Source organism: Opisthocomus hoazin, chromosome 15 (genome assembly GCF_030867145.1).
Source record: "Opisthocomus hoazin isolate bOpiHoa1 chromosome 15, bOpiHoa1.hap1, whole genome shotgun sequence".
Lineage (NCBI taxonomy): Eukaryota > Metazoa > Chordata > Aves > Opisthocomiformes > Opisthocomidae > Opisthocomus > Opisthocomus hoazin.
In genome coordinates this window covers 12,523,798-12,547,606 of record NC_134428.1, presented here as the reverse complement: position 1 = coordinate 12,547,606, position 23,809 = coordinate 12,523,798, and the positions used below count along the sequence as shown (strand labels likewise).

General features: G+C 48.1%; 1 protein-coding gene across 3 annotated transcripts in view; it reads right to left on the bottom strand.

The window, feature by feature from the left end:
- The window catches only part of AXIN1 (axin 1), an 82,310-nt gene that overhangs the window by 19,961 nt on the left and 38,540 nt on the right, over nt 1–23,809 (bottom strand). For all 3 annotated transcript variants that reach the window (XM_075436403.1, XM_075436402.1, XM_075436405.1), the window contains exons 3-4: nt 13,250–13,390; nt 6,393–6,489 (exon numbers count right to left, since the gene is read on the bottom strand). In XM_075436403.1, the coding sequence (XP_075292518.1) occupies nt 6,393–6,489; nt 13,250–13,390 (238 nt within the window). The remainder of the gene's footprint in view (nt 1–6,392; nt 6,490–13,249; nt 13,391–23,809) is intronic.

The window sequence follows — 23,809 nt, the reverse complement described above, 5'->3', positions numbered from 1 at the left end:
GATCCCTGCTCTGTTACTCTCTGGGGAGCTTCTAGGATCCAAGCGATGTTTCCCCATCCCCTCTGCGTAGCCCTTGGGAGCACTTCTGGCTAAGGGAGTCTGCGTTCACCAGAAAGCCCAAACCCATGATCATCACCATCTAACTTCACGAGGCAGCACCAGTGACTCCTGAGGAGGGAAATCTCTCTCTCACCTGACAAGTCGCAACCCGTTGGGCGATGCGTTCACTCCCTCCTGCCACCTCAGACATGCCAACTCTCCCTGCGGTTGTTTATACGACGGCAGCACCAAGCCCTGCTCCGTTAGAAACTTAATGAGCCTAATGAGAGGCAGCTTGGTGCTCAGTAGTTTCAGGCTTGGGTCTCCCCGTTGCAGCTCTCACAGCGGCTTCCACAGAAAAGCAGAACCGGGAAAGAATTTCCCTTTATTTTCACAGCCTTTGATGCAATGCAGCATCCCAAGCCAAAGCCTCTCCTGGCAGCAGCGGGTGCAGAGGCTGAAGTGTCCTAACCTGCGTGTTCGAGTCCTGGTACAACAAGGTGGTTCCCTCCAGGCTCAGCAATGCTTACGGACCACAGCTGCGTCTCTGATGAGGATCTGAAGACATTCAGGGTCACTGCCATATCCAGGGAACTCGAAATAAGACAATTTTGGTCTTTTACAACTAATACTTCAGCATGTTTATCCATAGTCTCTCAAAGTCTGGAGGTGACTGAGGCTCAACTACAGGAATGAAAATAATTGAACGCGAGAATCTGCAGGATGAACCCATTTTCCTCACTCTTCGATAAACTGCTGCATCTGCAAACCCCCCTGCCCTCTCCTCGGGACTTTCCGCGCAGCACAACAGCTTGCAGAGGTCCTCAGCAGCCTGTTTGAGGGTGCAAGATCCAGTCGCCTCTGTGAAGCCCTCTCTGCAAGGGTTGCCCTGACCATCCGAGTTCAGTGCAACTGAAACAAGCCTCACCCCACCCCACGGACACCGGCTGAACGCACCCTACATTGTCTTGGTGGCCACCCATAATGGTGACTCACAGAAAGTTGGCAAGCAGGATGATGCTCTCAGCATCGCCATGGGCCTGACTTTATTCCTAGTTCAAAGGATGAGCTACACAGAATTCCCCCAAACGAAGAGCATTACAGAATAATGAATGCAAATTCCCTGTGCTGAAACAATACAGATAACTGCTGAGGGCTCGCTCTGTCTCCCTAGGCAGCAAACATGGACTGCACGGACCTGGTTCAAAAGGCTTAAGACAACAAAGTGCTTGAAACTTCCATCAAACGATGGGCCTGACTTTGGAAGGGAGACATGCTCCACCGAAAACCAGCTGGGCTGAGCCTGCGCCCGGAAGAGGATCCTTCAGGGCTTCAGGATTTCGAACCTGCCCCTGGCTTCCCACAGGCATACAGAGCCCTGCCAAGGGAGTTGTCAGTAAGCTGCTTATTGTGCTGAGATCAGAACGGCTCTGAAAGCTTTTGTTCCAAGTAAAGGGTGCAGCACTCTCTGAGAGCTGGCTGGTTTTGGAGGATCCAGCCCTCCAGTCTGTATCTCTGGCCATTCTGGGGCAACAATTCAGAAAGGAAGCGCTTAATTTTAAATAATTGTTTTAGAACCACAGAATCATAGAATCATAGAACGGTTTGGGTTGGAAGGGACCTTAAAGATCATCTGGTTCCAACCCCCCTGCCATGAGCAGGGACATCTTCCACCAGACCAGGCTGCTCAGAGCCCCATCCAACCTGGCCTTGAACACTGCCAGGGAGGGAGCAGCCACAGATTCTCTGGGCAACCTGGGCCAGTGTTTCACCACCCTCCTGGTGAAGAATTTCTTCCTAATATCTCATCTAAATCTGCCCTCTTTTAGTTTACAGCCACTCCCCCCTGTCCTATCATCACACACCCTTGTGAAATGTCCCTCTCCGTCCTTCCTGTCGGCCCCTTCAGGTACTGGAAGGCTGCTGTAAGGTCACCCCGGAGCCTTCTCTGCTCCAGGCTGAGTTTTATCCACAGCTGTTTTACCTAATCTTTTATTAGATTATCTATCTACTTTTATTTAATGCCACTAGTTCAGACAGGTCTGTCCAGAACCAAAGCATGCTGAGTTGGGGAGATTGCAGAGAACAATGGATGAGAGGCTGAATGCCAGACAGGTTAGCAAGAAAGAAATTGCTTGAACTGGTCTGGATGGAGCAATCTTTCCTAGTGACAGCTGTGAGGAAGGATTTCTTGGGGTACCTATCACCAGAACACTGTCCTCTGTCCTTGACGTGCCAAGTGTCTGAAGTTCTGGTGCCTTTGGGAAGGAGCAGCCTGCTAAGAACATGTGAATTACACAGACTCTGCAGTAGTTCCATTTAGCACCTGCTATCACATTTTCTCTGGAGCAGATGGAGCCGATGGATGGGGAGCTGCATGGATTCTGCTCCATGAGGGAGGTGCAGGTCTTAGGTTTTGATGGATTTCACCTGCCCTGAGCAGCTGAGGTTTGAGGATCAAGTTACACATCAGAACACACTGGCATCCGAAATGTGTGTGGTTTCACTATGTGTGAAAAGGCAGAAAGGGAAGAACCTCACCGTGACTTGCAGGTTTGGGAAGAATAAATCTCAACTGCTCTGAGATGAAACAGTAAGTTTTCCGATGTTATCATTGGGTAGAGGTCTCTAAGCAGCCCCAGGGACCCATGGATTGGGCTGAACCATTTCTGACAGATCCGACCGGGCCAAAGAATTCTGTGTTGGTAAATCTCCCTCTTCTACAGGAGATCTGATGCCTCCATGATGCCTGAGTGGCTGATGTTAGATCACAAGCCAGTCTTGGAGATGAAATGAAGATGGCAGGCTAGAGAACCCAAGAGAGAAGAACTTCTGAACCTCCACGCTTCCCAGATTAATAATGCATTCCACTGTGACATACTTTTTTAAAGGATAAATGGTGTTTCCGCACCAGAAACACTTGTGGCAGAGGTGATGGATAGCTGGATTTCAGCATCCACTCCAGCAGCATTCAGGGATTAGCAAGGAGTCCTGCTGCTGTCAGGCGTTTGAGGAAAAAGGCACAAAATGGCTGATGGGAATTCTAAAGCAGGTTCCCAACTTGCAGGAACAGAAAGCTCATTTAGGCGTAGTTACCCTGGCAGCACAAGACCAGGGCTCCTCCTGTACACTCCTCACTTATACAGCATTGCCTAGTGGTCACTCACCATATTCTGTTCTGCTCAAGAACACTACGGAAGCCACCTCTGCACAGTGGCCATCCTTCTGGCAAAGTTCAGCAGTCAGCCTGACTCACTCTGCTGCTGCTTCTACTTTTTTTCTTCTCTCGTGGGAACAGTGCAAAGAGCTGCAGCTTCCTTGGTTGTGGGGCAGGACAGGAGAGCTCCCACCTGATGATCAAGCTAGAGCAAGAACATCACAAAGTGGCTCCTTTATGAAGTTAAACAAGCAAACAAAATAAAGGAATCCCAAGTCTTCATGCTTGAGGTTGGATTTTTCTGAGTTTGCTGGGAAAAAGGAGGATCTCCCATCCTCTTCTGGGAATGGATGAATGCCAGAGCTGGGGTAAATACAGTGCAATAGCACAGGTACGGTCCTGCACTCTCCAGGCTTTCACCCTTCCTTTGGGAACTTGCTTGCTCTTTCCTTCCTTGCTGCTCCAAGACTCTGCTTGAATCCAACAGAGAGATGGAAAACCACATGAAAAGCAACACTCACCCGCTGTGTAATGGGTTCCTTCGAGAGGCACAAAACAAAGGTCTCATTGCTTGCTAGAGACCTTCACCCACTGCATTCCTGGGCAGCGCGTCACTTCACAAAACACAGCTTTTCCCAACTTACAGCACTGGTGAGTTTGTAAGTGTGGAATCTGCAGAACACGGCCATCCCCACACCAAGATCTCCTGCTGCATAGCAGGGCACCCTACACAACCAGCACATGCCTTCATTATTCGGAGGCAGCACGGCTGCTGAAACCAGCGGGCAGTCTCCCACAAACATATAATCACCGCAGTTTATACCTAACTAAAAGGGCTGCTATCAAAAGCAACAGAAGTTCTTTCCGAATTTTGTGTAATATCCCCACAAATCATTTGTAAGGGAACGCTAAGGTCTCTAAAGGACTTCCGAAATGACTTTTCGGAAGTAGGAGGTTCTCTACTATCACTAGGAAAACATGCCATGCATTCTGCAAGCACTATCAGTAGGGACTCCAGCTACACTGGTTAGATAGGAGTCCACAAAGCCCTTCACTCAAAGGTTGCAATTTAGTCCTTGCTGCACGTTTCAAAGAACGCTAACCACCAGGTCCAGGCGGCTGACGGAGACTGCTTTAGCGACAGGCGGCGAGATACCCTAACCACCAGCTTTGGAAAGCAACACTTGAAGAAACACTTGCACGGCTCCTCGCTAATTGAAGAAGTTTAATTCAATAAGTGTGCAGTTAGAGGTGATTTTAAAAGACTAACTTTGTAACATTTCACACTGGTGTTGTCAAAACATATTGTCTAATTACCTTCTCCTTTCTTGGCTGATTGATAAGCGAGGGCAAAGCAGTGCCTCTCTGAAGTCGATGCCAATTCTGTGTCAGTAATTGGCTGGCAGGAGGTGCCGGAGTGTCTGAACTGAACTTTTATTCCCTGGAGAAAGACTAGAACTGACTCAACTTCTCAGTCCTCTGCTCCCATATAAATATGCATCAAGATGCCTTTTTTTCCCTGGGACTTTAAATTACAGCACAGAACCTAATGCGAACACTGGATGTTTCACAGAAAAATCCTTGTGAAGCGTCTGTGTGTAGTTTAGGAGGAATATGTAATTCTAAAAGACTGTGTAGATAAGTAGGATAATATAAAAATTTACAAGCAGCAGGTGGCCAATTTAAACCTTGTTTCCCACCCCCCCTTTTTAACTGGTTTCCAAAAAGGTCGATAAAATTTAATGCTAAGTAAAACTAATTAGCCTGCAAGGAACTGCTGCTGCAATGACACTTATTCAGTTCAACAAAAGAAATGTTTGGCAGATGGAAGTTCGTTAAAGCAGAGCTCACTATACATATTTAATGCTCCATACTCTGAGTTTATAACCCTGCAGTTCATCGCGGCATTACCAGTGCACACGATCAACAGAAAGCCACTGTTATTTTTATCCGCAAGGTAAAGCCACTGACAAGCTTTGAAGTCGGAGAATATTCACTCGGTAGTTCCCACTGTTGGGGAATAGCAACAGCAACAACAATAAAAAAATAAAGGCCAAGCTTTCAAACTTCAACCCTGACAAAGCCATGCTTACAGTAAAAACGGCATCAAGTGAAATAAAAAGGCACCCAGCCAGCCTTTTCAACAGTGACCACACTGTGAAAGCAACTGTGTGAAGAGAGAGGTGACCGAGCAAGGATGGCTAGCGAGCGTCCACAGCCAGGGCTTTTATTGTCAACCCAGTGATCAAAGCACAGGAGACCCTCTTAAATCTAAGGAAAATAATCTAATTTAAAGGGCAAAACAAAGCGTGGTGGTTTTGTTTCTTTCTTTTTTTTTTTTTTTAAATCAGATTAAAACAAGGGTGTATTTCTGCTGGTATTGTGCTGCTCTGAGCAGGCAGGATGAGAACAGCTGCATCAAGTTTGAAGGCACTTCTGTAAAAAGCAGATGGAGGCTTTTTTTCTCCCTATTTGATTTGTGCTGGAGTCCAGCTGTCCAAAGGGGAAAGAAGCACCTTTCTTCCCTGCTAGATATTAAATGTCACCTGTAACCTCTCACAGAAAGAAAGTAATAATAAGCAGAGCTGCAGATGGTGCTGCAGAGCCCTAGCAGGTATGTTCATCTTCCAAAGCTGTTTGCTTACCTGGAGCAACTGGGGAGACAGTATCAGACAAATGAAATACTTATGCCTGCAACTTCTTTGCTCTCCTGCCTCGTACCCCGAGGCGGGCTTTGCCGAGTCCTTGAGAACAGGTTACAGCTCCCTTTGGCTGCCCAGTGCGGAAATACCGCTTGGGACAGTTGCGTTTCTCCCCAGCTGACCTTGGCCGAGAGCTACATCAGCCTCCGTGTCCAATGGCCTCCTACACCTTCCACAAACAGCTCCAGCTCACCCGAGGGCACGTAACCTGCTTGCAGGTAGATGCCAGCCCGCGCTTCCACTCTCATATGGGAGAAACCACTGGCTACTGACTGAACGGTTAAGAAAAATTGTGTGTCTTGGACAGCCCTGGATGATGACTTTGGCAGAAGGCTATCAAACCCTTTCTTAGAATGGTGAATTTCTGTTTTAGAACATCCCCAAATGAATACGGCGCTAACGGGGGTTAAACTCGAGCAAGCAGAGCAACCGTACGCTAGAGATCTCACATATTTCGCATATTTACCTCTGGGGAAGGAGATAGTGCTACTTACAGGAATGTGAGGTAGTGGCACGCGTCCATTTGCTTTGGCACTTTCTTGCATCTCTCTGCGATGCTGCTTTCGGAGTCTGTACGGCGGGATCCCATCTCTGTCGGAATAAAACAACAACATGCGCTGCTTTAGCTCCTTTCTCTGAGACGTTACGTTCATTTAAGCCTCACCGCCACAGAGTGGCAGGTAGGACACCTCTTCAGGTTTGAGAAAGGCTTTGCACGCCCAGGGCGAGCGCGGCAGAGCAAGAGGAGCGTGTGTGGGGAATGATGCTCGCCCAGGTCCCTGCACTGGCAATGCCCTGGCACTGGGTGCCAGAGGGGCTTGCACAGCATCCGTGGCGGGAGCAGAGCGAGGCAGGGCTCCTGCAACCGCTGCCCTAGGCAGAGGGCAGGGAGAAGGACTTGGACCGCATCCTGGTACCTTCTATAGTTGGTTGCTTTCTACAAAAGAGCCTGTAATGTGCACAGCAAACCACAGGGCAGGCTAGGAGGGGGAGGAGGAGGAGGAGTGGGAGCTCAGTGAGCATCTACACCACGGGAACTCGGTTGGAGGACAAGGTATATATTTTCAAGAGAGGGTGGCAACTTCTCAAATGGTTTATCAAAGCGAAGGGTTAGGCTCTACTGCTCTCAAGACAACCTCTAGCTCAGTCAGAAGTGATGGTTTGATACAGAGTTACCGTGTGGAAGAACCCAGCCCTCGCCCCACAGGAGGCTGGATGAGGTTAGGGAGGGATGCCATGGGCAGTGACACCCAAGCGACCAGCTCTGCTTGGGTTTGTGCCCTTGCTGAAAAAGCTGGCGACGGAGGTCTCTGCAGAGGAAGGAGACAGTGGTGGCAACGATTCTTGGTCCTGACAGACCACGAGTCGTGTCTGTGGCTCTGCCGCATGCAGCCCTTCTGCAAAGTCGGGGGCCTGGGTGCACGTGGGTCTCCGGGACGGAGTGTCGGGGCGTCAGACCCACCAGGCTTTGCTGAGCACCTCGAATGGCAAAGCACCACTGGCCGAGCACGGCTTCAGATGAGGAAAGGAACCGCACTGTTCTCACCATTGCGACCACCCTGGTTATACCTGGGAGGAGGAGAATGTGAGTGAAGGGGAGCCCAGTTACGAGATAAGGACAAGGGTCCATCTCCTGGCAACCCCAGGTTATTCTGAGAAAATTGAACGAATGCAAAACCAAACACCAGCCTGGAGCTTGGCACTTTGGAGCTCTCCTTTTTTGTTTTACAAATTTGCATGATTCAGTAGAAGTAACCGCTCGGGAAGGCGGTGCAGTGCCACAGGAGCAGGGGGAAACAAGGAGGGGGATTTGGTTTGTCGCAAGTACCGAACAGCTGCCTCCTCCCGACCCCGCATCGCTCCGAGCAGTGCAAATGCGCCAGTCCCAACGCATCTCACGACTACACGATGTTTGCACAGGCCAAACGTACGTAGCACCGACCCCCTCCCCAACTGCCAGGCACGGCTGCTTCTCGAGAACGCAAGCCAAACAGTTTAACGAGCCCGTTTTTAAAGCCATTTGGCAAGGGAAGCACAATTTACTGCCGTGTTTCGCCCACAAACCTCCCGAGTCGCCAGGACGGTCACCATCCGCTCTCCCTGCCTGCGGCCCCACCGGCTCCCTGGAAATGCGGGCGCAGGCAGAATTGCCACCAAGTTACACCAGAAGAACGCGATTTTGTGCAGTAACCCCGGCATTCAAAATTAAACACCATTAAAAGAAAATAAAACCCGTGATTAATGACAAGTGCCTTTTAGTAGGAAGACAAATGAGAGAACAGAAAATTAGCCAGGCTAATTACAGCTCCGGCTAGTGGCTGCAGGTAATGTGGGAGGAGGAAGAACGCGTCTGGGAGCATCACCTCTGCTGCACCCGGCAGCGACACCTCACAGCAGCAGAGAAATTTCCCCAAGTGTTGCTATACCGACAGGCGATTACGATAGCTTTCATCAGGCGGCTTCATTTTCTTTAACGACAAACCTCCATTTGAGAAAATAACTCAGGAGTCACAATGAAGAAGGAGTTTCATCTCGTCACAACACGGCTTTTTCCAGACTGAATAACAAGAAAAAAACCGGCAATTTTTTTACAGGGGGGGGGGAAATAAATCTGGGAGATTATTTTAGCCATCACTGGTCAGCATCAATAGCCAACATTTCAGCTTAACCGCAGCACAAAACCTGGACACTAGAACACAACTCGCACACTAAAGCCGCAGGGCCATTTGCAGGAAAAGCAGCATTATATTAGAAGGTGCAATTTTTCTTTCTTTCTCTCCCCCCCCTTTTTTTTTTTTTTAATTCTCCACAGCAGCAGTCCCAGCGGAAAGAGCGACTTTTGTTCCCAGCACAGTAGCGAAAGGCTGATAATGGCCTCTAATCTACCCGGCTTCAAACACATGTTCAGCCCCGCTGTGCTGCCTTTGATGTCATTTTAACTAGATTCCCCAATGCCACCTCTGAACTTGGAACATTCCTTCGTTCAATGTACTGTGCCAACTCAACCAGAGGAAGCAAATTCAAAGATAAGCACTTTAATTTTATCCCAACAAAACCTTATTCAATAGATGGGGGGGAAGCAAGGAAAACCAATACCGTACTTTTGTTTTCCTTTTGTCAGGTAGCTTGCTTTGAGATATTTTCAATAGATAGAGAAATAATACATATACATATATATAAAAAAAAAAAAGAAAACTTTTTTAGAGCATATCTACTTTTAAAATAAAACTTTCCCAAACTGTTTTTCCTTGTTTCATCACGTGATCGACCAGAAAGCTCTGCACTGAAATGCAGCAGGGGGAACAAGAGTATTTTTATCGTTTATATAGTGATAACGCACTTGGTCTGCTACTGGGGAAACGCGGGGCCTTCCTCTCCTCTCCCCTCCGAACCGACCCACAGCAGCCTCTGGGGAGCAGGGAGCTTTTGCTGTGGCTCTGCAGTCGGACTCTTCTGACCAGGGCTGTCTTTGCTCGTCCACAGACAGCCTCCAAGCCCCACCGTTAAGCCTAACAAGTTGAAAATCATCACTGAGGAGCTTTTAAATTAAAAAGGTGTTAAACTTGTTTAAATACAACAGAACTCCAGATCATTCTGGATCACTGGCTGTAGGAAAGACAGGAAACAAATCCACAGTGAAGCTGCTGTTTTCTACCAGTTACTCTTAACCATCACCATCACTGAGAGACCTTTCTCACGCAAAGAGGCACAATGGGAAAGCCACCAGGTATTCTGGCCAAAGGCTTATCATCTGAGGAAAAATATCTAATCCACAAGGTTTTTTGAAGGAGCAACCACTGTCCTAAGCCCCTTCACTCCAGGGAATGGCCATCCTTACCCTGGGGCAGGACTGGCTGGAACTGGAGCAGAGCAGGCATCCCTCCAGTACAGCTCACCGGCACCGAGGGCTTCCCCAGCGCCTGGGGGAAGGCAAAGCTCTTCTCCCAACCAAGATAAACCAGGACACATAAGACCCAGAGGAAGGAATATTGTTGTTTAGCTAGACCATGGCGCTGGGCTAAACACTACCTCTTGTTTACCCATCTAAGCTCTTGCAGAAACAAAGAGAAGAAAGACATGGACCTAAGGCATTTCTGCATCAGAATTGGAATATCACACAGCGATTCAACACACTTCAGCTCCTGCCTGTTGCCTTCCCCACCTAGATTTGCCTTAATTTCCCTTGAGCGTCTCTGTTTCGACACCTCCCCCACCCCTGAGGCTGCCTCCTCTGCCTGCAGAAGATGCTGTTTGTATGTGGGGGTTATCCGAGACAGCCAGAGCCGCTCAGAACCGCAGTAAAAATCCAGCTGCAAGCCTTGGGCAGGGTCCAAGCAGCTCGGGGGGGAGGCTGAGCCCCAAAGCCCCGACCCACCACCCAACACCAGCGGTGAGCGACCCAGTCCCACTTGCGGCCACGGCACACTTGCCAGGCTGGCTCTTGCCGGGGCTTTTCACTGCGTCCTCTCCAGCCCCTGCCTCCGCACAAACCAGCTAAAACAACACAGCTGCCGTGCCGATTATAAACACAGGTTTCAGCAGAGAGGACCGGAGCTGTTTTGCCTACAAGGGCAGAGGAATTCGTATGACACAGGAAGACTGAAAAATAATCAGCGGAGCGCAGGCATTTAAGAGCAATGTTTTTTAAGCCACTCAAAAAGCAAACTCCTCAAACAACAGGGACCGATAACATATTCATTATATAAATTCAACCCATTACCGTAATAATTACCAGGGCCTGGAAAGACATCCTGTTGAAGGTCTGTCTTTTAGGCAAGCGTGCTTGTAGCTGGTACCACAGAAATGACTTTTAAAACCACTTTGGTGAGCTGGGCACTCGCGAAAAGCCTGTGCCCCAGCTCAGGAGGCCAGAGCATCGCCCAGGTCATTGCTCGCGGCTGTGCGTAGCTGTGCTGTGTGTGCAGCCGCATCCGAACCCACTCTGCCATGATCAGCACAATGCCAAAGCTTGGACGGGAGCTGGTGACAACTGCAATACATCAGAGTACGAGCAACCGCACAGTGTGTCTGCCTTCTCCAACGACTTGAGCCTTCCATCAAGCCGTGCTCTCCTGCACCCGCCTGCCTTCCTGGTTTGCTATTAGGACTCCTCAATTAGCCGACGTTTGCATCCTGACGTATTCTCCTCTGATGGAGGGTCACGGAGGTTTCTGCCTTGGGATCACACTCCGTTCACACGCTGCCTCGGAGCAGAAGCAAGATTTCGTTATTATGAAGCTTGACTGCCATATGTAAACAGCACACACAGGGAAGAACCTTGCTCATCAGCAAAACAGGTTTTTATTGCCATTTTCCTCAGAAGAGGCCTAAATTCAAAGCACCGAGACATGCAAGTCTTGTCAAGCAGCAGGAGTCCCTTCTTTAACTTGCGTCTGGTTGTTCTTCATTTTTGCTGCCTTGAGCAATTTTGCAAAAATTCCTTTGAAACTTGGGAGGCAGATAGGCTCAGTAATGCCATGTAAAAACAGAACAAAACCCGGTGCTGGAGTTTTAAAGGACGTAATGAAGAGCAAGTGCTGACAGCAGAGTCTTTGTAAGCCGAAGGTCAAGGCTGTATGTCCAGAATCCCAACCTGGGGATCAGTCTGCGTGCATCCAGTCTGAGACACACAGAAAGAAAGATCACAGCTTTACCCTTATGATTTTTGAGACTTACTAAAAATGAACCACTGAGATTGGGGTAGTTATTAGCAGAAGGCAGCACATGTACCAGTGGTAATTAAAGTCCTAGAAGCAGCTTATGGTGGGCATAGAAGGGATAAAATGCCTAAAGTAAAAAGGAGCAAAGAATAAAGACTGTGTAGGATGGTCAAACAGAAATTATTCTGCCTGGGAAAGAAATAAATTATGGCTACTGAAATAAAAATTAAGAGGGTGAAGAAGGCTGTCTGGCATAAATGATCACAACTTATCGCAGATATAACCATCAGTGCAACCCCATGAGCCTGCTGGACCAGTGGAAAAGGAAGTGCTAAAACCTAATTAATTTGGAAGAGTTCTCACATCAGTCTCTCCTGATAACAAGAAGCTACATGACCCCTGCCAGCTTCAGAGTCCTCCTCCATATAAACTGATGAATATGAAGAATTGCAGAAGGATGTGGCAAAGCAGCTGGATTTGTATCAAATGGAGCCTTTAATTAGCGGTCCTCTACAGCTTTGTGTCCCAGGGGCAACCTCCGGCTCCTGTGCCCCTTTGGCCAAGGTCTGCCTCTTCCATTTTGCAACACGACACAGATGAAGGGTGAGGAGCAGCGAGCAGAGCAGACTCGATAGCTGCTCCTACATGGCTCCAAGGCTCTGCAGAGCCAGAGACGGGCACGCTCCCGGCTCGGTCAGAGCCCCCCAGCAGACACAGAAGCCCCTTACCATGTTGCACACTCACCAGCTCACCGGCTTAACTGATGGGGAACCGTTGCAGCACCCATTAACAACGCCCGTGACACAGGCTGGAAAGTTTCTCCAACAGGGTCTGACAGCTCCTGAGATTCACAGCGACACTAAATGAGCCTCTTGGAGGACTTTGTGTTTACAGCACTGCTGTTAATAAAACTCTCTCCTAATTCTGTAAACCTGTCATCTTTCGCTTGAAGAATCAAAGGCTTTCTGCTCTACAGAACGACACTTGCATTTGCACTACTAAAAACCAGACCAAACACTGAATATTTTCCTCCAGATCCTTTTTTCCCATCACAGAGATGCAGTCACAACAAAATCTCTTAACACCTTTTCTCCCCCTTTAGAGACCATTTTAAGAAGGTACCTCACGGGTGAGATACAGGGTGCTGTCATGAGGGCCAGAACCAGAAAAAAGCAGAAAAGATTTGGAGGGTGCTTATCGGTACAAGCTCTGTCAAAGTGAGTGGTCACCAGACGTAAATTAGAACTGGCACCAATCCTACCGAAGAGCAATTCCACACCGAGCACAGCTTGGCAGCACAAACCCTCAAGAGCAGAAGTACCCAGGTGAGCAGAAAGCTCTGTCTGACACTCAAATCACTTACTACAAAGCCATCCAACATTCCCAACGCTTCTTGCACCTGGCAAGAAACATTGCAGGAACTCCAACCGAGCATCATTTACTTTAGTTCACTCAAAGCATTTTATGTTACAAATGTTTCCAGGACCAGCAAGGCTGAGTAGCCTGCATGGTGACAAAACCACCCTGCTTGAAAAGAAAGCAAGAATGATCAGGACCTTGCTCTAGTCAGATATTGCCCCCCCTCAGCGGTGGCAAAGCCTGCTGCAGACCAACACAACCGCAGCACCACTGTTAAAGACACAAGCCCGCTATTGTCCTGTTGATTGTCCCACCAGACTGGAGCTACTTACACGCTGCTGTCCGTCAGCGACATTGTATCAGCATCACTGGACATGCTCTGCTGCTCGCTGTCGTTGGCGCTGGTCGCTGGTGCCAAAGCGTAGCCCGTGTTGACATAGTAAGGGTTAACAGGCTCTCTCCACGACCCATGTCTGCAATAAAAATCAGAGTCAAATTAGAAGGACACAACCTTGACCATACTCTGCATCACTGGCCACAAAGACTCTGGCTTGAGCCCCAGCATCAGTGACAAGCTACAGAATAAGCTGTGCTCAAAGTAAGTTGCGCTGATAGAACCATGAACAATTTGACTCCTAACTGGGAGCAAAAGGGAATTCATGGAGTAATGAAGATGATACTGTTAGGGATGAAGAAGGGAGGGAATAAGACTATATGGAAGAAGCCCTGAGGATTTGTGGTGTCCATTGGCTAACTGGTTAGCGTTGTCATTCTATGAGCAAGGCAGGACATCTAAAAGCAATACCTAGACAATAAGACAGCATTCTTCTCAGTCAAAACCCTTTCAACAGTGAGGGATGTGCAGCACAGTTCACCCATTCTACACTTGGTTTTACACCCCTCTTTACTCCCAACATGTTCACCAAGCGAGGGAGGTAAAACAAGAAGCGGCTGTTGCTTACAACACAGTACCTGAAGCCGACTTCAAATGTCACACTCGGGTACATCAAACACTTGCAAATTCCCCCAGGAAGGACCATCTAAACACACCGGCTCTTCCAATGGACAATCTGTTCGTGGATCTACAGAGGCTAGTCTGTACGCAACCACACACCTTGTCCTGCAGACAGGTTAGTCAAGTACACGTGCGAGCAGCCCAACCTCCTCCTCGTCCACAAAATTGCAGAAGAGAGATGGCCTGCGTGAGCTAACTTGGGAAGCCAGTTCCTTACTCAGGAGGAGACCTGCATTAACGGCGAAGCAGTCTGTGAAACCAGCAGGCAAGAGCTCCTTCACACCGGCTGTGCCACCGGCACCGAGCAGCCACTGCTGCCAACGTGCCTCCAGCTCTGCGACATCGCAGGACAGTTGGGCCATGCAGGCATCTTGTTGTCACTGCAAGTTGCTTTGCAGTTTGCCAGGAGGAGGAACAAGCTGAAACGTTCACAACAACACAGCATCATTTAAACCCCCCACTTTCCCTGCCTACCACTCTGCATGAAGAGCGGCATTCGTAAGATATCTTGAAGTTGATAAATTCCTGGGTTTTTCAAGCTCTGTTACCAGCTCTGAAAAATCAGAGTGCTGTTTTAATTCAGATCACGCAGCTCATCAGCATGATCTTTTATTCAGTAACTCAGTAACTGGCACCTAATTGATGTGGTTTGTAATGAACCTTGTGCAAACACCTCCAAGGGGGACACATCACGCAATTGGTGCTTCCCCATTCTGCTGTGAAAAGCTTTTCTGGCTGTACTGCAACGGTCAAAGTCCTACAGACAACAGAAAACAGTCCCTGCCCTGATGAGTTTACATTCAGATAAGATGAGGAAACCCATGAGAAGCGCACCGGTGGACGGACCGGAGGCGAGGAAGACACCAGCAAAGCCAACAGTGGGCAGGGTCTGCGTATCTGCCCAGAGTACAAACACAGGATAGCAACCGCATGAATTGGGACTAGCAGACAACCCACTTAAAGTGGAGGTTTTCAGAATGATTTATGTATAATATGGTACTCGGTGTGCAAGGATGGAAGCATTACCAAAGCATTTTAAAACCTGAGTTCGACAGGGCTATAGCCTTCAGCTGGCACACTGCTCACACAGCTCCTGCTCACCCGGCCCGTCTGCTCCCAGAAACGGAACCAACCAATTTTCCTTGTAATACCAGGGATCACGGATGTTCACTTGCCACCAAGAAAAATCATATTGTTTCAGGTCCATTATGTGGTCGGTTAGAAACAAATTACCCTCCTACTATCACAAAGAGAAAACTCATATTTTGCTTGCCACACACCAACAAAAACTCCAAGCTATTTCTTCTCAGACAACAAAGCTCAGTGTAGCTGCAGAGTGGGGCAAAGAGCATCCAAAACTGAGTCAGCTGCGGTTCTTCACGACTGGCTGAGTCAAAGGGAGCCTTGCGAGGTTTCTCCATGCTTGGGTGTAGTACAGAGCTGGTTGGGTACGAACGTTTACGGGTGCCTTGGGATGGCAAGTCACCACGGACGTCATCCAGCACACAAACCTTCTGCCTGTCCCTGTAAACGTGCTCTGGAGCAACCTTCTTTCTATATCCCATCAGATTTCAGAACAGCTTTCTACAGCGAATATTAAAGGCTGGAAATAATTTGGACAAGTTCATCCTCAAAAGCAAGGTACGATAAGCAAAAGCCTTACCAGTCCCCCTTCGCCAGCTCTCCCCTTGCACAACGGTCAGTTCTGAACGTTAAGGAAGCTCTGTGCAGTGCAACCCTCCTGTGAAATCCGACATGACAGCTGCCTGACGGAGGCTGATACAACCCCTTAAACTGAGGCAGGAATGATGGATAGCTCAGGCCTTCCCTGCGGGCAAAGAGAAGGATGCTTTTTGGAGAACCCAATTAAAACGTAGCACCAACTTCTAGTGGACCTTCTGCCAGGCCTCTCTGGAAGTGGCATGGACAATTCTTGCAGTGTATTAAGAAAGCACTAAGATACATGGAACAAAATGCCCAGACAATCAGTTTCTCCTCCGCATCCACGGACGCAAAGACAGAGCAGAAGAGGGCATTTGAAGAGTTCATCAGGTATGGATCTGAGGCGGCTGAAGGAACCAAGAGCAAGCAGATGGGTGCCAGGAGGTCCCCGGCCCCTCTGGAGGCGTTGGGACAGACGGGGTCTCCTGCAGCACTCCATGGCTGTGGGCTTCCCACTGAGGACGCAGACGAGAGTTTGGTCACAACTGTTGTATTTAGCTAAAATTACTCACTTCAGCATGTATACAACAGGGCTTACTTCCATTTTAGCTCTGCCTCTAATACATCAATGCAAATATAAACCTCTGGGAAGCGTAAGTAGATGGAAAGGGTATAGGATTTCAAAGCAATCATAACAGGTTACATTACTTTTGAGGAATCCATCTGTATTCAATCCTTCTCCTAATGTTCCCTCTCCCTGACAACTCTCTTCAGCTGGCTCGTATCACTATTTGAATGTTTTGTGCCGTGCCTCTGAAGAGCGCTTTCAACATCTATTAGGAGGAAAACATTAAAGGAACATGGAGTCTAACAAAAAAACCTGGTCACTTCTGATCTGGGAGGGGAGGCAGCTTTAAAAGAGATACAGGCGCACTCAGAGCGATTTGAAAAGTCAGCTAAAAACCTCACATACCGAGCTCTATGTGCTGATAAGGGCGATAAAAGGAAAGGTGAGCATTTAAAGTTAGACTTCACAAAAATTCCTGCGGACTTCTGGAATTTTGTGGTGTCTTTTTTTTTTTTTTTTTTAGACAGAAAGAGCAATGAACAGTTTTGAAATGAACGCTGAACATTTCACACATCGCAGAAATCAAGCTGCACGTCTTTTCTGCAGCTCTCGGTTGCTCAACCCTAAAAATAATCACACAGGGAACAATTATAACAGAGATCACAGCGACCCAAGTAAGTCAACCTGACCAGCTGCCTCTTCTGTGCATAATGCCCTCCACGGATCACTGTCAATTCTAGTAATGCTGACAAGGGCCAAAACTGTTGTAGAAAACCAGCAAGCATCTCCTTAGGGCTTCCTTCTACCTGTTCAGAGTTTATTTTGCATGTCGTCTTCACTGCATCCCATCCTCAGATCTCCCACTGCTCCAACCAAGACCTGCACACAGCACTCTGAACATGAGCACCGTCAGATCTTGGAGCTTCAAAGTGAGTGAGAAGAGAGGTGAGGTCCTCTCTGGTCCGCCTGCCCCAGCTGGAGTGCGCACTGCATCGCGAGTCTCTTAGGGCACCTTTCTCCTTCCAGCCTGGGATCCCCAGTCTCCTTCACACAGCTCCCCGCCGATGGCTTCTTCAATTCTAAATCAAAGACGTGAAGTCCTCAACTTTTGTCAAAGATGCTACTCTTTGCGAAAAGAACATGCTCTCGTCGGCATGTTCTAGGGAAGCAGTGCATCACCTCCAGAAAGATCTCACAGATCCTGCCTGCAAAGCCAAATCCACATGGCACTCCCTTCGGTTCCCAACAGCTATGTACCTCCTTCATTGACATTCTTCATCAAGCATGGAAAAAAAAAATAAGCCAAGAAAGAAACTTCCTTGGAGATGAAAGAGCTCTAGGCAACTAATTTCTGCGGAATTCAAATTTTCCCTGGAGGGAATAAGTTGCACAATGCTCTACTGGCAGGTCTGAGAGCCATGGTCTTCCCAAGTCTGCTAGCAGTTCCAGTATGGCTGGAGCAGCTCCCAGTCCAACAGGGAAGCTGATTAGATCCATCAGCTTTCATTGCTACCAGCTTCTTCAGCTCTAGCACTTAACTTTTACGACACCGATGTTCTCTTGAAGCAAATTTTTACCCAAAAGAATTGAAGTTGTGATAGAATCCAGGCAGGCTGGCAGTCCTCCTCTTGCAAGGGTTCCCCACCTGCCTGACCCCGAGACATGTGCATCTCCCAACTTGCTGGTGGCATGGCGAGGCACCTCCAAACCCCTGCACTACTGAGGAAGCAGCTGTTAGAGACACTAGATTAGTAAATCCAAGAGATAAAGACTCATGGAGTTGACAACCACAAAACCCCAACGCATTCTGCTTACGTTCTCCCTAAACAGCGTTTCCAGGAGAATTCCTCCCATAACATACTCATACCTTTGGTCACCACAGTTTGGGTAAGTAGCTCGTTCTTAACATGGGAAAAATCCCATTTTCTAGACAGCTTGAGCCACAAAGCAGCTGATAATCACCCAAACATCATGAGTGGCCTTGGAAAGCTCCAAGCCGCAGAACTGGGGCTGGGGGTACATCCCAGTGAAGGACACCCCAAAGCGGGCTCTGCAGAAACTCAGTATCTCTTACCACAGCTGATGGCAGGTCGAGCAGCTGCGATGCCCGCCCTCCCTCCCGCATCGCGGCAAGGAGCATTGCCGCAGGACACAATTCCTCCTTTCCTCTTGGTGGGTGGTGGTTGAGCTGAGGGATGGTGCCCAGAGACCACCAAACAGGGCTGCAACCCAACCAGACCCAGATAATGCATCTCTGTGCACCCGCCCTGCTTTTTCACATCAACTTCCAACAACTTAGCTCAAGCTTCTACAGTCCTGTGTTTTTGAAGACGGCTATTTCTAGAACCACATTTGCAGGAAGAAACCAGCACTAAGCACTACTCTTACTTGGTGTCTCTGGTCATTTTGCCTTTGTGATTGGGAGGACCCAATCTAATGCTGAGACATCCTTCCAGCTCATTATTTTGACATCTCCCATTTATTCAATGTTAAAAATTTATTTTTTCTGTCTAAAAAGCTATATACCACCATCCGGAGGGGGGTGGAAAAGCTTCCAAAACAACAGCTCGCTGAGTCTCTGGCTGGCCAGACGCCATCAGAGCTCTCTTACTTCCCATACTTACACCTACCAACAAGCACATCCTTCATGCAATTCCACGTTTCATTATCACAATCAGTCAATCAAATTAAAAGGTGCATATGTTAGCTTATGAGGTACGAGCCGAAGCAAATCCCTTCAGCATATTTAAACAGCACGTGGTGATAAGAGTGTCCAAGCGGCTGGGTCACCTTTAAACAAGGTATTAGAACAGCATCCCCCAAGAAGTCTGACGTACAAGATTACATTAATCTACCAGCTGAAGAGAAGAAAGTCTCCGTTTCCAATTCATGGTACAAACAACCACCACAAACGTTGCACCACACTGGGTATCAAACGATCAGAAACGTCCCCAAGCATTCACACTGTTGCCCAACACATCATTCCAGGTATGTTTTGGAGCTAAGAACAAAATGTCTGTGAAGACACAAAGCTGAAAACCTTTACTCCTGACTTGATTTAACCTGCACTACAGATGCAAAATCTGCTCAAGAGGTTAAAATTGAGGATTTAGGCGATAATTTGATTGCAGATCCTTGGGGTTGCTCCACTTCAAACTCTTCCCAGTTACTGCAGGTACTCAGACTCTGCTCTGCATCTCAACTTTATCACTGCCAATGTCAAGCTAATCACTTGTGTTCTAGGCAAGGGCAGCTTCTTCAAAGATCACATCAATTCTGGACAAGTTAATCTGTTCTTTGAGGTCTCCAGATGGCTCTTGCCAAGAAAGTTCACTTCCAGCCCTGCAGCCGGCAAGCGCAGCGGCCCCGGCGCTCTGCAGAGCATTACAAAGGAACCAGATCAAAGTTGTGTCTTACAAAAAAATGAAATCTGAAGTTTGAAAAGCAACAGCAGCCTGTCACTTGTAGGCTTAAAGACGACTTCTGCATGCTCCAGCTATCGGGGAATTTATGATTACAGTCTGGCTTTTAAAAGCTGATGAAAAAAACGACGCTCTTTAGCACTCCTTGCCTTTGCAAATCTGTATCTTCTTCCTTGCTTATTCATCCTCCTACACTGGAGGAAGAAGGGAAATAAATAAAAACTTAACTAAAAGTACAGATAAGGGCTCCTCTTCTCTTTTATTCTAACGCATTCAATTCCATTCTAGGAGTACACAGAGATTATTTTATGGGGAGCTTCAGTAATTATTGTGAAATATTAAAAGTACAGTTACAAAAGCTAAACTCCAGATCTACCAGTCCAAGTTCCCAATTTCTATCTCCTCTGCATTTACCAAGCACATACCACTTCTCAGGCAGGAGTAAGGTACAGAAGTGCATTCATTGAAACCAGTAATGTAGATCACAGGATACAGCAAGGTGGGTGAAAAAGGTGGTTTCGAATTTGTCAGGATCTGGGAAGGAAGCTGAAATACCAGAAATAAATTGTTTGCCTTAGGAGGCAAATAAAGACTAGACAGGCCAAATAGTGTGGCTGTATTGCCCTGTCGCCGCCTTAACCTTCTTAGGAAAGGCTTTTGGACAGTAAGATGCAACCACTGTGTTCCAAGGAAACTGCAGAACAAGTCCCTCAAGATTTCATCTGGCCCTCCATCTACAAACCAGCCCTCCCAGCTCCTCCTTCCCAACAGAGAGAGGCAAGGCTGTGCTCAGTCATCGCCCCAGGGTAACACTGTGTTACAGATACAAAATCAAAACTGTAAAAATCCAATCCTGACACGTAATAAAGTCAAGTCCTTCCCAGAAACAACGTACTTCTTCCCCAGAATAAGACCCAAAACCTCATTTATTTAATAGCTCAATGCACACGAAATTAATTAAAATAAAAGAGAAAATATGGGCAACACAATGTCTGCACATCAATGAACAGGATGCTTGGATTATCTTCCTGAAACAAAGCAAACGTTGCAGAACATTTTGTTCCATATCTAACAACAACAAATATTTGCTTAGATTAATTTCCACATATTAGTCTGAATTTATACCATAACAGGTTTTTTTTTTGATGGTGACACAATTAATATGAACACTTACCCATTGTGAAAGGTTAACATTAAACAGGGACATTTTCTATAGAATATATAGGAAATTTGGCTGCACTAATTGCGACTGAACACGAGCCTTACTGCTTTGGAGCAGCCCGGCTCCATCAGTCATTCAAACGCCCCTGTAGTGACTTCAGCAGCTACAAAACCAGGGCAAACCCAGCATTTCCTGTGCGCATTTTGGATATCCAGGGTCCACTGCTCTCACCCAGAAGGCAAACTCGCCTCCATGCCATGGTCTCTGTCAGACAGTATGTCACAGGAGAACTAGTTTTAATATTTTCTTGGAAGGGACAGAATCGAGCTCACAGAGGGATGTGCGGAGCAACATACATTGCCAGAAAAAGTTTCCTTAATAACGAAGCTTGTGACCGACCTGAAAATGCACCCTGAATGCTGTGGGAGGACCTTGACCCCGAGGACCAAACCCTCCTGGCACCTCCAGAACACAGAGAAGATGACGCGCGTAGGGAGGAATGTCAGAACAGAAGCACCAATGTGCTTTAACCTCACGCTGTGCATTAAAATAAATGCAAACCTTTTCAAATCACAGCGCCCGTCTACACAAGCCTTGCAGCGCGCCCAGGAGCTGGGGTTCCCATTCCTGGCAGGGGATGCCATGCTCCCAGCACGCGCCCAGTCTGCTCCAGATGCCCAAGGGTTTGGGTGAGAACCAGCCCACAGGAACCGCCCCTGCCCCCGAAAAAGTGGGATCCCAGTCCTCACCCCCCACTCTCTGACCCTCCCAGCGTGCTCTCCCTGGGCCGTGGGGCTCGCTAGCGTGGACATGGACACTAATGGGGTCTTCTTCCTCCCCACTTCAGCTGAGAGCTGGGGAAAATTCAGCAACAGGCTGATAGGCAAGATGTTTCCATTCTGCTACCTGGCTTCTCAGAGTGAAATGACAGCAATGTTTAACACAGCAAGTGATGTTATATATATATAAATATATATATACATGTATATGTACATATTTTATATATATTATTTACCTATAAAAATTTTATATAAAATTATATAAATGTATAAAAAGTATATAGATTATATAATAATTATATAAATTTATATTATATAAAATATATAAAATTTTATATATATATACATATACATATATGTACATACATATAGATATGCTTAAGCGGATGAACACACAGAGTAGCCATTTCAGATGGCACGCAGCAGTGCCAGCTCGCACATCTCTGCTTTCCCAGCTGATTCTCTCACATCAGTCGGGGCCGCTGGCGAGGAGGAACCCACCACAGAGAGCCACGGGGGTCTCTGCGTGGACTCCTGCGCCTTTGCCCCGCGGTCTCCCACCCCTGGCAAGGCAGACAGGGCGGCCGAGAGACGCGAAGGAGTCGCGGCAGAGGAAAGGGCACTTCCCAGAAGGGGCAAATGAACGGTCACGTTGCAGATGTAAAAGCACCAGTGCAGCCCCGAGGCGTTCGGAGCCTTCCACATCGTCACGCCAGGCGAGCGACCACCCGTCCCTTCCTCCCACCCTGCCCACGGCCCCGCGTGCTGCTCCCTCCCTCCGCAGAAGAGACGAGCAGCCCCAAGCATCTCCCAGCTTTCCAGCCGCGGCCCGGCCATGCAGACACCCACGCAGCGGGGCTCCCAGCCCACAGCGTCCCCCTCGCCCGCGCGGCCAGGGCCTTCTCGAACCAAATGGCTTCCAAGTGCCTGCCTCTGAGGCGCGGCGAGACATGGAAGCCCTGGTTTATACCTGGGTCTGCTCATAATCTACAGAAGGCAGCAGCTCCACTTCAAAACAGCGCTGCCTGCAAACTATCAAATTAATCCTGGGATTTCAACAGCTTTTCTTCATTATTTTTCGTTTCAACCAAACCACAAATTTACTTAATGACTAAACCAGGCGAGCGAGTACTTTGTTTTCCAGACAGCGGGAACCTTTCTAACGGCATCCAGGTTTTCAGACAACACGTTTACCTAGCACCAGGCAGGGAGAGGGTGCCATTCTGAGATGCGTCTGACGCTTTTTTGAACCTCCCCGAACCCGTCGGCGTCGCGGCCGGGGTATCTCCGCGTCCCAAGCCCGAGGAGAGGCGCTGAGCAGGGCAGGGGGAACACAATAAGAACACTGTGTTCCAGGAATGACTCAATAAAGCAAGAGCATGCTTTTGGCTAGAAGGATTCAGCGCACTAACTCTGTCTGCCGCTTTTCTTCTCCATCTGAAGCAACGTTGTTTGTCCACGCTTCTCTGAAATGGAAAGTATTTCCTCTTGCCTGCTCGTTCCAAGGAAAGATCTGAGGAGGCCTGGTATAACCGGGCAGAACTGGGGATTCTCCAGTGCCTGGATTCTTCTTTGCCAGAACTTCTGCTCAACAAGTAAGGGCTAACAAGAAAGAAATTACGAGCAGATTTCTCAGGAACTTCAGTCCAGGGCCTGTAGGATGAGTAAGTTTTTGGACGGGAACAAAGCACCCAGCTTTGGCCAATGGCTCCAGACCATTCCCCTCCTTCCTGCAGACCTACAGAGCCTCTGGAGTGTTCAACAATGTGGGACTGGCCAGGGACATCACAGGCAGGTAGACCACATCGGGGAACAGGAGACATTGGAATCAAAAGGCAAATACAACCGCCTGGGCTCAGTCCTTCCTTAGGTCACTGAAGCTTTTCAGCAGGGCATAAATCCCAGCCCTGCAACCCGCTGCCTGTATTGCTTTCAGGGATAAATTTCCCGATACTTAAATCACAACAGTGATGTTTCTGATGGGAAATGAAAGGGAAAGCCACGAAACTCCAGAGGACTCCATTTGACAAAGACTAGTGGCAGCTTTGACATTAAAACTGCTTGCTTGTACCACTGGGCTGTGCAACTTAGGCTGAGCCACACGACCGCAGACTTGCTAGCCTCACTTCAATCCTCATCGAAACAACGGCTAAAACTCATTACTCGTCACCAACTGATTGCCAACAAACGCATGATGAGGTGGGTAGGATTGCTGAGGGACCCCTAGCAACAACCCTGCACAAAAAAGAATTCACTGAATAAGGTCTGGCACATCAATGCACAT